Here is a 13694-nt window from a genome sequence, read left to right on the forward strand (position 1 = left end):
TCAAAAGCTTACATAGTCCATGTTCACAAAGGAAAGTGAGCATCCTGTTATCGCCCCCCCTAAAAAGTGCGATCTTTTCCGAAAGTTGTACTTTCTTGTACTTTTAGTTCAAAGACAGAGCTTTATTAAAAAAAAGGGATAGAATAACTGCCAAATTCATTAACATTTCACATAAGAAACTTTGCATGTACAGCTTACTGGTTCGCGCAGACCCGTGGAGTAAATGCAGTGTTCAGCCTCATAATAGTTTCGCTTTACAGTGTTATCCTTGTTCTGTTGGGTGGTTTGGTTAAAAATACTTGCAGTTAATACTTAAGCTTATACGAATTCATACTCAGCTTATACTGAGTTAATACTTATACCGAGTTAATACATAACCAAAACAACCCCCCCCCCCCCAAAAAAAAGGGGATAGAAAGGAAACGGTTAATTCCGGAGCGCAGCGTCGCCTGCCCAAACGCGTCTCTGAGCATGTGCTGCTGCTGCAGTGAAGTCAAACGTGTCAGTTACCATCGGAGAGAGGGAGGAGAGCGAGGTCAGCTGCAGGAAATACACCGTGAGAGGGAACCGGCACGACCATTTCCCTGTTTTGTAGCCCGTCCTACCGCAGACCACGATGGATTTTCAGAGGCCTGACCCTACTCACTGAGCGCTCCAAGCCCAAACGCACGGTAAGCGTCGCCCACTTCGGGAACAGCGCGGAGAAATGCGAGCTGGCGACGTTAACGTCTTCAAGACTGCATTAGGATGATATTTGCTCCTTGTTATTAGAACCTGTGACCGTATACATATTATAATGCGCTTTTCTTTCACTTGCTTTGTGCTGTGTTATCGTGAAACGAGCCTGGCTGAGATGTTTTAACCTAAGCAGCAGTCGGGCATGTCGTTTTTGTTCCGCCTTCATCCCCGGCGCGCTATCCAAACTAATTCGTCTGGTCTCCGTCGGCCGTGTTGGATTTACGCTGCATCCTTTAGCAAATACTTTTTTTCCCCCCCGACCACACACGAACTGCTTACGTGGTGTAGCCTTCGTTTTCTACGCTACGCTAAGGGTCGGTACTTACGGATTTATTCAATCTAAACGGCGTACGCACGTCTTAACTAACAAATCACTTTAGGCAGCGCATGGGCTTGCGCATGGGCTGTCGTACGATAGGATAGTCTGTGCATGCTTTTAAGCCTGTTTCCAGAGGTCACGGTGGCTGCTGCATAGGTTGTCTGCGCATCCCAACTGCCTGGTGATGGGGATGGCAGAGGCTGCTCAGTGTTAGGTGCAGAACTGTTCAATCGAGGCCTGTGCGTGGTGACAGGTGCCGCCACGACCGCAGCGTTAAATCCCAAACTGAAGCCAGGGTTTTTGGCGATGCAGATGATATAGGTGGACACGGCGCTGTCAACCGAGTGCAGGAAAGCTAAAAAGGCATATAAGTGGACGGTCAGTTGAAACTGGATTCGCGACACAAAAGTATATCCGCAAAGCATCTCGATACCAAAGGGTGTCCACAAAGTTAATGCCAAAGGAGGTGATTCCGAACAAGAGTGATATGGTGTTCGCGAAGTGCGTGAATCCTCAAGAAGCGGTATGTGCCAACAGCTTCCCCAGTACAGCCAAGTCCGTCTCCCCGCTAGACTCCAGTAGTTTAGTAGAGTATGAACACAGCTGATTAAAACGGGGGATTTGGCGCGAGTTGAATACATCCCTCTGCATTGCAGGCGGTATTAACAGTCCAAATATTGTTTCTTTGAATAATGATTCAAAACGTTTTTATGGCCCATTGTCTAGATCTTAATTAAACCTGGACGTTAAGCTAAACCTAGACTGTGGCTGATCTGCAATGACTACTAATTTAGTCCGATATAAATTGTCTTGAACGCTGGACAGTGGTGTGTTAGCGCAGCGCGCAGGAGTCGCTCAGCAGTAGGTCTCCGGCGCAGGGCTAAAGCGGCTGATATTACACTCCGCATGGATCCCTCTAAACCCAGGAACGCCTGCCATATCATGCCGTTGTGTTTATTATGTAGCTGATCACAGCCGTGTTGCTAAACCTTGCCTTTTTAAAACTTCCCAAAGTCCTAATCCCCTCATTGTTATACATATCTTATGCAGTTCAGGAAGCTTGGGACATTCTCAGGGTCTTTCGCTCAAGCTAAGAGGGGCTGGCAGAGAAAACTAACAGACGTCTTTGAATGCGATTTTTCACTGTGATTAATAGAAGTGTCCACATGTAGCCTAAAGCTTAAAAATAAGAAAGAAATGGACGCATCAATGCTAAAATATATTAGAGTAAATTATTGCGCTGGTTTGAATTGAACCTTTTATGGTGGGCAAGATTTGTTGAGGTCAGGCTGTGTGGCGGAATTTAAAGCGCTCACAAAAACGTACTTTTATTTTTGACTTTACTTGCCCACACATTTTGGCACAAGCAGTCACAGGACTGCGAAAAGCGAGGCTGGTAGAAAGATTGTCCCAGAGACCTCAGGTGCCTCTTTGAGCTCTTTCTTTCTTTTGAATCACGCTTTTTGTCTAACGTGTCAGGTCCCATTTTTCCACAAAATGATCATATCCTGAAATGACATAAATGAATGCCTCACATCCTGAAATGTGCTTATAAAGATTAAAAACTAAAGGGGGTACATTTCTTGCTAGCATAAGTAGTTACTCGGGCTATAAGATATACATTTAAGTACTGTTTCAAAATTAAATTAAAACTATTTAAAGAAAACATTCTGGGGACTGAATTCCATTACAAGAACTACATTTACTTTTTCAGCCAAAGTAAACAGTTTGGTTATATGTGGAGAATATGAAATAAATGTAATGTAATGGATTTATAACTACAAAGCAACGAAATTTCACTTTAAATGAAATTTGTCACCTTCCAAATACTGATGGATTATGAATGCTGGTATTTCAGTGAGAAATGGGAACACTTCCTGTCCCATTTGACATCTGATCCCGATGCCCATTAGATCTTGGCTTCCTACTCCAGAGACCAATCAGTGATCGTAATACCTGCTGAGAAGAATAAGGGCTCTGGTCTTGGGAGCCAAGATGGAACTGTGAAGTAACTGAGCTGTCTGTGCTATTGATCCGCTGCCATTTATTTTGTGCAGAGTGGAGTGAACTAACAGCATAAAATAAAGTGAGTCGATACTTCTGGTACTCGAAAGCAGTAAAAAGGTGGTTATATTGTTCTTGTCATGGGTATTGTGCATGCTTGGCAGGTGCATCTTTGATATGGAGAATACTTAGCAAATTATTATGGGTGGTGACATACTTATGTAAAATATTATTTGCACTTTCTTGTGAGTCATAGATCAGGTAACATTCAATAAAGGCTCATCTGCTTCTTTCTTAGAGGAAGAGAAAAGGGTTTTTTGATGATATCTCCCTGAGAAAACCTCTAGTTCACAGGGAAATGGTCATACTGTATCTACTTTAGAATTCCTTCTCGCTTGTAACTCCCAAGCATCACAAAATGCCACCGCGTTATATATCAGATTGTAGGCCCTACTTTAGGACGCAGTGGAACATGTTTTAAGTTTTTCATTTTCAGGTCCATGATTAACCTGTTTAGCACTGAATAGAGTTACCTCTCCAAATTGTCTTCAGATTTTTCCGTTTAATTGCACTTATTTCAGTTCTCAGTTTTCTCCAGGTGTTTCCTCTCATTTCAGTTCTTAAAGTGTTCATCATAATTTGTATTTTTTTTCATGTAAGTCATAATATATAAAAATGAACTTATTTAACAATAAACAAAACTCAAATAAGCAGTAAAAACAACAACAACAACAAGAAAACCCCAAATACATAGCACAACACACTGCTATATCTTTATTGAGCAAATGGTTCAGACAATGTTCAGTGCTGGAAACTTTGAAATTCTAGAGTGATGACCTCTTGAAATGAGGGTAATTGGAGTAGGTGTTTCAATCACTACAGGTGTGGCTTTCACCTGCCCTTTCATATAAATACATTTCCAAGTTTAGTTACTTGCTCTTCTCAGTGGAACTCTATACTAGTGCAACAGGACGTGATGAAAATAAATCTCTGGGGACCACAGAAGAGTTCATTAAAATTATAAATGTTTGGGTCACACCCTTTTGATTTGCCCATTATAAGCGGGTTTGAAAGTCTTGTCCTTTTTGTTATTTAAAAACGGCAAGTTGATGAGGTTCGCACAATTAATTTATATGCAGCGTAGCAGCCAGCACTTCTGAAAGAAGGTTTGTGCTGAAATTGCTGTACTTGAACAGACAGTTTGGCAGTAGGGTCAAGCAGTGCACTCTCATAATGACCCTGAATATTATTTACAACACAATATTGAAGCACTTTGAGCTTTTAGCAGCCCTCTGTCGATTCCAAGATAATACCTTAATTATGATGCACCCTGCCCATTGGCTGGGCTTGGGTTGCCCACTCAGCTGTCTCTTCTATGACTTGTTGTGGAGAAAGTGTTCACATCTGACCCTGACGCTCGCAGGTTCCAGACCAATGAAGGCATAACTGAGTCCAGATCAATACACATGTTGAATAAAGAGCCGCTGGCTAGAGGATGGAACACAAGAACCACTCGCAAAGACAAACAACTACCTCTTAATTGTAGTGGCCATAAATGAAAGTCACGAACGCTTGGTCCTGCGCGTGGTCACGTGATGGACATTACTTTTTACAATATGCCTATAATAAGTTAAAGTGCAGGAGTTTTTGTGTAGAATGAGTTTTACTCAATGTAACATTCTCTCATAATTTTAACTGACTGATTTAGCATCGTGTTTTCTTTTTAAATTGCTTGTAAATTACATGTATGCTGTCAGTGTTCTGTTTGAAAAGCACACGGTGCAAAATTCAAAGGATGATATTCTGTCTTATTCTTGTGTTTCTGTAGGTATCAGTATTTAGCTGCTGGGTATAGGTCAATGACATAACAGCGGGTTTGGTTCCATGCCATACAGCTTTCATGATCAACACATAGTTGCAATGTAATGTTAGTCAACCTCTGTGAACTACTTGAATTTCTACATGATTGGTACCCAAATGATAGGCTTTAATCTTCTAAGTAGTCATAATAATGAATAAAGACAAAAATACTATATCTTTAATATATTTATTGAAAATTAAAAAACAAAGGCTTTGGTAAATGTACACGTATCTATTTAAAAGAGGGTTTGGTGTTAGGTGTTCCATTTGGTTCAGGCATGCATTTGATCTGCTCTGCCACACGGCTTTAGTTTCCAGCTCTTCACTACAGACTTCTGTTCTGATGTGTGCAATATTCTGCTGTTGTTGAAGTTAAGAACACCAGAATAAATTTCAAAAGGCGTTCAACAGAAGTAAACATCCATCAGTTCACAGTCAGGTAGACTGTTGCTCTTCTGCCTAGGTGTGCATGTTCCAGAAAGATCAGATCATGTGCGTTGCTGTGTCACAACTGCTGAACAGGAGCAATTATCTTTTTCTCAAGCTTATGGTTGAAGTTACTGCCAGTACCAGAAGAAACTCCCATACTTTAGCCACAGACAACCTTTTGTTAAAACTGTTCATTAGTCACATCACATATGTGAGACTTTTGTTAAAGACTTAATAAAAGACTTAACTTTTGTTTTCTGCATCCTTGTGAACTCAGGGGTTCACAAGGATGCAATATTTTCTTCCAACTATAATTTTTGCTCACTATCCATTTTTATTAGAAGTATTTATTATTTGGATACACTTTGTGTCTGTTGCCATGTAGCTTGTTAGCCTTCCTCTTGACCATGTGATCACTGTTAGACCACTCTGAGACCATCAGTAACTTTGACATCTGTAAACTGCAGCAGGAATGCTGTGCTTAATATTTGTACCAGCGCAAGATTTATGTCAGTCTCACTGCTGTGTTGATACCACAGCATGCCTCTGGGGTCGGGGGTGATGGACAAATTGTGCATAACAACAGATGAGATACAATTTGTCATTGAATAAAATGCCTCTATAAGATAGGGGATCTATAAAGTGGTCATTGATTGTAGGTAGAATGTAGTCAGGTGGGTGGTGGTTGTAATTATGTGACATACATTAATGTAATTTGATGTTACAGTTCACCCTCTGCATAAAAAACAAAAGAAGGAAGTCCTGGGTATTTCTGAAATTGTTGTGTCAAATTCTGGGTTCCCTTGACATTATGATTCTGTACGAAATCTGATATATCTACTGTGTATGACCTATAAAATAGTTTTTCTTTTTTTGTGAATGAGTGAATAGGCATGATAGCCATTATTGGGTCAGTTTGTAATTTGGTAAAACAAGATTAGTTGCACATTTTTATTTTTGTTAAACTGGCTGAAATAATTTCTTTTTTTTCCCCTGACGATAGGTTTTTTTTGCAGCTTCGACATAACTTTCACTGAAATGGGAGGCAAAACAAAATATTGCTTCAGAAATAAATCAATGAATGAGGTTATGACATCTAGTCAGCTGCTTGTAGCTTTTTTTTTTTTTTTTTTTTACACAGCAGAGCAAGAACATCTTTGTAAATACAGTCCACTTTAATTAAAACTACTGCAGTAACTGCTGCTTTCCATCTTCTCTCCGAACGCAGCCCAACTGCGGCGCCTCCGCCCAGTGCTGAGGGTGCTCAGGCTGGCAGATGGTTATGGTGGCCAGGCTCTTGGCTTGGCTACTCATAGGAAACTCTTCTGCCTTGGTTTAGAGAAAGGGGCCAGTACTCCGTGATCTGGCCCGATGCCTCTTCTAGCCGGCTGAAGAAGTTTTTTGTTCTCGAAAAAGGGAGGTAAAAGAAGCAGGCACAGGGCACAGTTACATTTCTAGACGCAACTGGTAGTGTGGAACGCGATCCCGCTACCACATTCAGCCCTAATGCAGTTCGCCAGACTTCTCCTGACACAGCCGAATCCTTAATTGTCTTTTGAGATTCAATTAGAATTGACTGACAGTCTATAAAGGGCCTCGCTGTTCCTTTCTGCTTTGAGCTGTTTGAAGTACACAGCCCTCTATTGGTCTTCTGACACACAGTATGTTCAGTGTGTGTGTGTGTGGGGTGTGCGTGGGTGTGCGTGTGTGTAGGGGTGTGCGTGGGTGTGCGTGTGTGTAGAGGGGTGTGTGTGTGTGTGTGTGTGTGTGTGTAAGGGTGTGCGCGTGCGTGCGTGTAGGGGTGTGCGCGTGCGTGCGTGTAGGGGTGTGTGTGTAGGGGTGTGTGTGCAGGGGTGTGCGCGTGCGTGCGTGTGTGTAGATGTGCGTATGGAAGTGATTTACAGATAACGAGTCAGTTTTCAGTCTCAAAGCAGAATTCTAATCCTTTACTCAGTCTCAGGCATGTATCAAAAATGTTTTCTGTCTTTCTTTTAAGATTCTTTACCTTGATAGACTCGTATTTCCTAATCACTGAGGATCGGTTTCCTGTTCATGGATTAAACCTGGTCTTGGTGTAACTTGCAACATTGGAAATTCCTTTTAATCTAATTTTATGCCTAATGTGGATTTACAAAACTGCCTGTATAAAATGTAGTATCATTTGAGCTGAAAAAAGCCCTTTATTAATGTGTTTAAGGTTCCACACACGCAACCTACATAAACATTGTCCAATTTTTCCCTCCTCTTCAGCCAACCCCCGCATCTCCCAAGCCCACCGCTCGTAAGAGCAGTGCCCGGCATGCCCCCCGAGCCGCTTACCGCCCTGTCGCGGTGGTACCTGTACGCCATCCACGGCTACTTCTGCGAGGTCATGTTCACGGCGGCGTGGGAGTTCGTGGTGCACTGCAACTGGAAGTTCCCGGGCGTGACCAGCGTGTGGGCGCTCTTCATCTACGGCACGTGCATCCTCATCGTGGAGCGCATGTACCTGCTGCTGCGGCGCCGCTGTAGGGTGCTGCTGCGCTGCACCATCTACACGCTGTGGACCTACCTGTGGGAGTTCGGCACGGGCCTCCTCTTGCGGCAGTTCGACGCTTGCCCCTGGGACTACTCCGGCTTCAGGTACAATTTCATGGGGCTGATCACCGCCGAGTACGCCGTGCCCTGGTTCTGCGCCTCCTTCATCGTGGAGCGCCTTGTGATCCGGAACACGCTGCGGCTGCGCTTTGACGAGGGGGCGGAGCCTGGGCGGGGCGGGGAGGACGCCTACGCTGGCAGGGGAGAGGGGGGTGAAGGTGCGTGGAGGGGGAGAGGAGCCAGAGCAGTGGCCACCAACGCTAATGGCTACGTGAAGGTGGACTGAGTTAAGAATGATGTCCAGCCCCCCCTTCTTTTCGGTGTGGAAGGTGTGTTTCCCCTTTATCTTTCCTCTTTTACCCTGACTCTGTCCCCACACTTCTCTCCAGCTCTCTTCTGCCCTGCTCTCTAGCAGAGAGATTTCTTTCAAACACAGGTGGTGTGGATCAATGAAGAAAAACAAACCAAAACTTAAAAAAAAAATAAAAAAAAAATAAAAAAAAAATTAAAAACCACTCCAACAAGGAATACAACCACGAAGAGTTGTGCGGTTTTATCTGCCCATCTGACCGTAGTCCTCTGCTCACCCAGAGGAGTGTGCGGTGTCGCCAATAGTGCCCCGGGCCTGGCGTGCCTCCTCCAGCTGCAGTCTTGTCGAGAGATGATTGATGAGAGGAGTGTGTTGGGGCAAGTGGAGTCACGCGTCACTGTATCATTACCTCCCAGACCAGCCCGTCCAGCTCAGACAATGAGGTGATGGAGGAAGGAGAGAATAAAACAGGGTGTTGAGCCGAGGAAATGATATCTTAAAAAGAATATGTTCACAGAAAACATGAAAAGCTATTAAAAAGTTTAGGCTTTGTTTTAGCATATTAACAAAGTCAACAGTGTGTAGTAGCAAGAGAAAATAACTTATGAAATATGAACTTACCTTTTGAAGTTTGCGTTATTTATTAATATTTATCTGAAGTTAGATAAGTAACTTAAGTATAGTATAGGCTTAGAGAATACTGTATACTGTGCCCTAAAGCAATGCATTGTACTTGAATCTAGTGTTTTTATACTGATATAAAAGATCCCAGTGCTTGAACTTGCATGAAAAGAGTGTCTTCCAGGTTTTTTCATAAAAAGGCAGATCTGAAATGTATTCTGTATTCTGTTTTAATCCAACCACATAAACTAACACTCAACAGAGTACTGTATAGTTTTCACTTATACTGATGATCATTAGATATATGGGACAAAAAAAATCCTGTAAGTACACAGGAGAGTGTGGTGAAAGAAGCATGGAAAAATGTGATCTGGTGCTAAGTTATCACCCTGACCACACACACACACACAAACAAACAAACAAATATCTCTGCATGGATGGAGAAGGGTCCAGACACCTTCAGTCCCACAAATGGAAAATAAACTGATACTTAGAAAAATACTGTGGCAGTGGCTACAATGAACAGTGTAAACATGTGGAGAACTCTTCAGTTAACAAGTACCTGTTCTAACCATTCATTAAAGACTTGGCAAGTGCATGATAAAACATTATGGTTGCTAATACCAGAAAGCTTGGAACAGTTGATTATGATGAAAGTGTCTGATGCTCAATTTTGTATCAGAATCCCCCAATGTGTTAAATAAAAACTTTGCACCAGTTTGATATGCTAGGTCGTTTATTTGGCACCACGTGCCTATCTGTGACCTGTTAGCCGCAACAACAAAAAGAGTGTACGTGTGCACGTGTCATTTATTCAAAACGGTGTCCTCGAATAAGAGCTGTTAATTAACGTGGCTGTTATGTATGCAATTTACTGCCACCTGCTGGACAGTTGTGTCCTGCGTGATGAGATCACAGGATTTTGTGGCCCCCTTAGCAGCAGATCAAGTGATACATTTTAGACGCCTCTTTATCATCAGTGTTTTGTACTGTTTGTCCACTGCCTCTCAAAATTCTTCTTGGAATTCTTTCAAATCTCCCACGACACTAAACGTATTACTTGTGCAAATAGGATAAATATGATATGATACAGTCAATGATACAATCTCCATCTGAATTGCAGTCTCTGGATTAAAAACCACTTGGAGGCTGTGTGGGCTATCGTTGCATTTTCCCCAACACAACCTCCAGCCTAACTACTACACCCATGCTGCACCCATACCCGTGACCCATTAGTACTCCAAGAGCACCGTGCACAGAAAAAAATAACCCTTGCTGATTTCAGATTCGACCAGGACCGGACAATAAGCACGTCATATATCAGCTTTACAGTGCTAAACATTTGCAAAATTAAAAAAAAAACAATTTACTTAAAAACCCTCTTTTCTTAAACCACATTGCAAAGATCAAATTAGTAGTTAAATAAAGATATTACCACGTGATTGTATGCGCATAATTATTTGGCAAGGAGCCATTTTTAAAGATGACCTTTTCTTGAAGTCCTGTTAACGCGTTCGTGGTGTAGGCTGACTGAGTAGCGTGCTGGACATTCCCATTTAAGTGTAAGTGTATTAGGTGTATCACGTCTAACTGTTAGTTTTTTTTCACTTGGGCATTTTTGGGGCGAAAAATCTTTTTTGGATAACTGGAGCTTTTTAGGCTGCACCACTGTCATTTGTCCACTAGGTGTCCTTAGCTCACCACCAAACCCCAGAGTCAGGCAGGGCGCTCAGCTCGCCTTGGAAATGAACTATTTAAGCGCCTTTGAATCTATTCACGATAGATAGATTATCTATCTATCTATCTATCTATCTATCTATCTATCTATCTATCTATCTATCTATCTATCTATTGAAAGAACTTTTATTTCACTTTATAACATTTATATACATCGTAGATGGACCATCGTGTAAAGGTAAACGTCGATGTTACACATTATTAACCCATTTTAGCTTCTGCCTAAGAGTCTCTTCCCATATTCATTTAATAAACCTTCAGATATTTATATCTAGATATTTAAACAGCCTCTAATTCTTATTAATCATTCTCTTTTCCCCATTTTCAGTAGCTCAATTCCTTCCTCTCTTATCAGTATGATCTGGTTCATTTATTACCTCAAATCCTTTATTACTTGTCACAGTGCTTTTTTTTTTTTTCTCATTGCTTCATGGCAGTGAGTCCACTCCTATGAGCTCACCTGATTGTGGGCGTGGCTCTCAGTACAGTACACCACAGCACCTGTGAAGACTACATAGGCCCCACCCATTTCCTGTGGTGTGTGACAACCTATCAGGTGCCTGTGCTCCAAATATGGACAGGCTACTTTCTTGTAATCCAACAACTCTTGAATCATAGAGATCATTCCCAGAGGGGGACTTTTTGTTTTCCAAAAACAAAAGTGTGTGTGTGCGTGTTTGTGTGTGTGTGTGTGTGCGCGTGCGTGTCTTCTTTGTAGTTTTTTTGTTTCCTCTCTGATTTCTATGCTTTCATTGAATCCATTCCAACTTAATGAAGCAGCAGTGAAACACAATTGGAGACCCCTGCTACAGCCAACCCGGCACTAACAGGGTACTTTTCTCCCTGACCACAAGGGGTTTGGACTGCATGAATGAGGAGAATGGAGGCACATGGGAACAGGCTGCATCTGCGTCTTTGGTTTGGGGCTGGACTAGGCACAGCAGTGCACGGCAGCCTTCAAACGCGTCAGCCATCAGAGCTGCTGTGCTGTCAATGCAAAGCGACCGAGCAAAGGATGGCGTCATGCTGCATTTGAAGGGAGTGTCGAGCAGGCCGAGGTGAAAGCCCCTCGCGTCAAGGCCCAGAGCCTCTGAATGGCCTCCCAGAAAGCAGTTTAAAAAGACAAAACGGGCAAGAAGACCAACACACAAAGAGGTAAAAGTGATGTGACGAGGGGGCAGACGCCCAGAGGCGCGGGCACCCGGGAAGCCAGAAGAGGCTGTGCAAGTACCGGGACTCCCCGATGCCCATGTCCCTCCTACAAAATGCCCCCTCTGCACAACAGGCTCTGAGTGGAGCGCTGGACCCATGCAGGGAGAGTGCAGGTGTTGTTATGCTGTCCTGGATGTTCCACTGAGGGAGTGCGCTGCATAAGGGCTCACTGGCGGGAGAAGCTTGAGCGCAGTGCTCTGACTGGGCCTGCAGGCGATCGCCTGGAGCAGACCTATAAATACTCCACTATGCGTACATGGGGCTACAATCAATGTACGTGCAAGTCACAGGACTAATACAGTAACACAGCCACGTCGTCTCTGATTTTAGGTACGGATCTTACTTTGTGTGTGATTAACTGTTTGTTCTTTAATCTTTTCTCTGCCCATGTTACTAACATGACCCGGACAGGCAGGTTTCATTTATATAACATCAGAGGACTCGGCCAGTCCTTTGCAGAGATGCCGCTCGGTTGCTCGTCCGGTCCGCCTAGTCTTTCCTCTAGACTGGACTACTGGAGCTCACTGTTGGCAAGGCTTCCCTGCACACGTCAATAGATCCAGAATGCAGCTGGATGACTCAGTCTTCCCAAGCTCCCACACCTCTCTCAACTGCTGCGTTTCCTCCACTGGCATCCTCTAGTTGCTTGCATCACATTTAAAACCCTTGGCACTTGCACAGAAAGTCCAAAATGGTCCTTCCCCCTCCTACCTGAAAGCTCTTGTCTCACTCCGCACTATATCTCACACCCAAGGGAAGCATGTCTTGAATCGTGTTCCCTCTGGAGACAGGGAAGACACCTCAAGACTCTCCTGTCCATACAACTGTCTTCAAACATCCACTGAAGGCTCATCTCTTCAAGAAGCACTTGAATGACCACCAATCCTTCACTCACATCCTTACATATCTGAACATTAAAGTCAAAACAAAACAAAAAGCCTTGTATGTGTTTTCACTGTGTGCATTTACCCAGACAGGATTCTAGCTTAGTGGTGTCCTTAGACTCTGGCCTAATGTATTAACATAAGTGTTTCTTCCCTGGAGACAACGAAGCGCTATGGTAGGTAAGTCTGGACAAGAGCATCTGCTAAATGCTCTAAATGTGAATGTTAATCTCTGTCTGTGATCTTTAGGGGACCATTAAGACTCACTGTCTTTCTTGAGTATATTGTCAAAGTTGGGACTACTAGCTATGTTAATGTTCCTGTACCTCTGATTGTGGCTGAATTGATGGTCCTTGGCCTAAGAATGTAAACAACCTACCCAACAGGAACATGTCTCTTTACGTTCCGTTTTGATTTTATGATTTGGGTCCTCAATCTGTCTCCTGATGATATCTAACTGATAGGTTTATTGGTATGTTCTCTGCCTCTTCGCACACGGTAGCAGCACGCTTCCTCAACGATCTTCATTTTGAAAGCCAAAACAAACATGAGCCTGCATATGTGTTATGACAGTTTTTAACCAGTGGCCAGCTGTACCTCCCGACTGGGTAGCCCATTGCCGTTATGTAAACTGCTGCAGCTTATCTCTCAGCCGGCTTTGCATAACGTACCATGGAGGTTTCCCACACTGCTTTGCATTTTAACAGGAGCGTTTGAGCGGTGGGTCATCCTATCACTGGCCTCGAGAGGAGGAGCTGGTTTTCTCTCCATTTTCTCCCATCTGGGTGTCTTTGAGCATTTCAGCACAGAAGGCATAGCGTGGTGGAGATCTGTTGGAGCTGTCCCATGCCAGGACTGCAGATGTGGAATCCAGGATGTATCACTGTGCGTGTGAGTGAGTGTGTGTGTGTGTGTGTGTGTGTGTGGGGATGGGGATAAGCAGGAATGCAAACCATACTTTATCTGTGCTCTCTGCGATACAGGGAAACGTGGTTCTAAGCGT

General features: G+C 43.4%; 1 protein-coding gene across 1 annotated transcript; it reads left to right on the top strand.

The window, feature by feature from the left end:
- The first annotated feature begins 434 nt into the window (after positions 1-434).
- Positions 435-9581, top strand: tmem229b (transmembrane protein 229B). The gene is made up of 2 exons (XM_027027307.3): positions 435-671; positions 7601-9581. Exon 2 carries the CDS (start codon positions 7650-7652, stop codon positions 8211-8213), a length of 564 nt encoding a protein of 187 aa, XP_026883108.2. The 5' UTR covers positions 435-671; positions 7601-7649; the 3' UTR covers positions 8214-9581.
- The last annotated feature ends 4113 nt before the right edge of the window (positions 9582-13694 follow it).

Source organism: Electrophorus electricus, chromosome 10, assembly GCF_041902795.1.
Source record: "Electrophorus electricus isolate QZ-2024a chromosome 10, ASM4190279v1, whole genome shotgun sequence".
NCBI lineage: Eukaryota > Metazoa > Chordata > Actinopteri > Gymnotiformes > Gymnotidae > Electrophorus > Electrophorus electricus.

Excerpts from the sequence above, each read along its gene's own strand:
- tmem229b (XM_027027307.3), top strand. The coding sequence starts at position 7,650 with ATGCCCCCCGAGCCGCTTACCGCCCTGTCGCGGTGGTACCTGTACGCC.